The 984-nt window shown below is 39.6% G+C and overlaps 1 protein-coding gene across 2 annotated transcripts in view; it reads right to left on the bottom strand.

Annotated features, from left to right (window-relative positions):
* Nucleotides 1-984, bottom strand: part of LAMB4 (laminin subunit beta 4) — a 99,867-nt gene that overhangs the window by 71,866 nt on the left and 27,017 nt on the right. For both annotated transcript variants that reach the window (XM_025041942.1, XM_025041941.1), the window contains exon 9: nt 651-771. In XM_025041942.1, the coding sequence (XP_024897710.1) occupies nt 651-771 (121 nt within the window). The remainder of the gene's footprint in view (nt 1-650; nt 772-984) is intronic.

Raw genomic sequence — 984 nt, 5'->3', positions numbered from 1 at the left:
ATAAACATTTACTGGGTCTTGTAAACTCTGACTCACAGATGGGGCTTTTCCATAAGAGCTCGTCTGCTGACCTCCCATCCCCTTGCATCTTATTTTCTCCAATTCTCGGAAAAGAAACTGAATGAGTTTGTTTGGATGTTCATTAAAATTCAGAAGCAGTGAACACATTGCAAAAAAACCTACACCCTATTAGTCTAAATATTTTATAAAAAGTACAATAGCTTGTCAAACTCAAACCTGAACTTCATTTCTCCTATTATGTGACATATAGGTTTAAGGTCACATTCATGGAAAGTATGATTATTCAGGAAAGTAGTAGGGATCTCTGTAACAAATCCATTCATCCAATTCCTGGAGTAGCACTGTCTCCACTAATATTACTATGACATGGCTCTGCCCCTCCTCTGGAAAGGGTCCACCCATAATGCGTACTGTTTCATTTTTCAAATTAATGTTAATTTTTGGTGTGAAGATTTGAGATATTGGTGATTCTTCCATATGAGATAACAGGAGACACTGGGATATCACACAACTGGAGCTGGAAGCCACAGGTTCACTATCCTTGCTGCTTGTGGTCCAAATGAACTAAATGTTTTCCACAATAAAGAAAGAGCACACTCAGTTTATGCTGAGAACTCATCTCCAGCCACCTCTGCAAGTGCTGTCCTGGAGGCCTGCAGCTGGCCTCCAAGGGGCGTCCTGGAAGAAGTCCTTGCACCGCTCACAGTTCGGGCCGTCTGTATTGTGCTGACAGACACAGTGACCATGAACCTGTATTGTGTGACAAGTAAACCATATTAAAAGAGGGCTCATTTTTCAGGAAACTGAGATTCTTTAAATGGAAAATGAAATTCCAGGCCATGGGGTCTCTCTGGGTTTTAGTTTTCCATATGTTAGTTATAGTACCAACCTGGACTCTCTTTTATTATTCGCTTAACTATCTTTTACATTTTTAAAATTTAAGATGTTCAGTACATTTACAAT

Source organism: Pteropus alecto, unplaced genomic scaffold (assembly GCF_000325575.1).
Source record: "Pteropus alecto unplaced genomic scaffold, ASM32557v1 scaffold109, whole genome shotgun sequence".
Taxonomy (NCBI): Eukaryota; Metazoa; Chordata; class Mammalia; order Chiroptera; family Pteropodidae; genus Pteropus; species Pteropus alecto.
The sequence above is the reverse complement of the archived record's forward strand: the minus strand, read 5'-3'. Positions and strand labels throughout refer to the sequence as shown.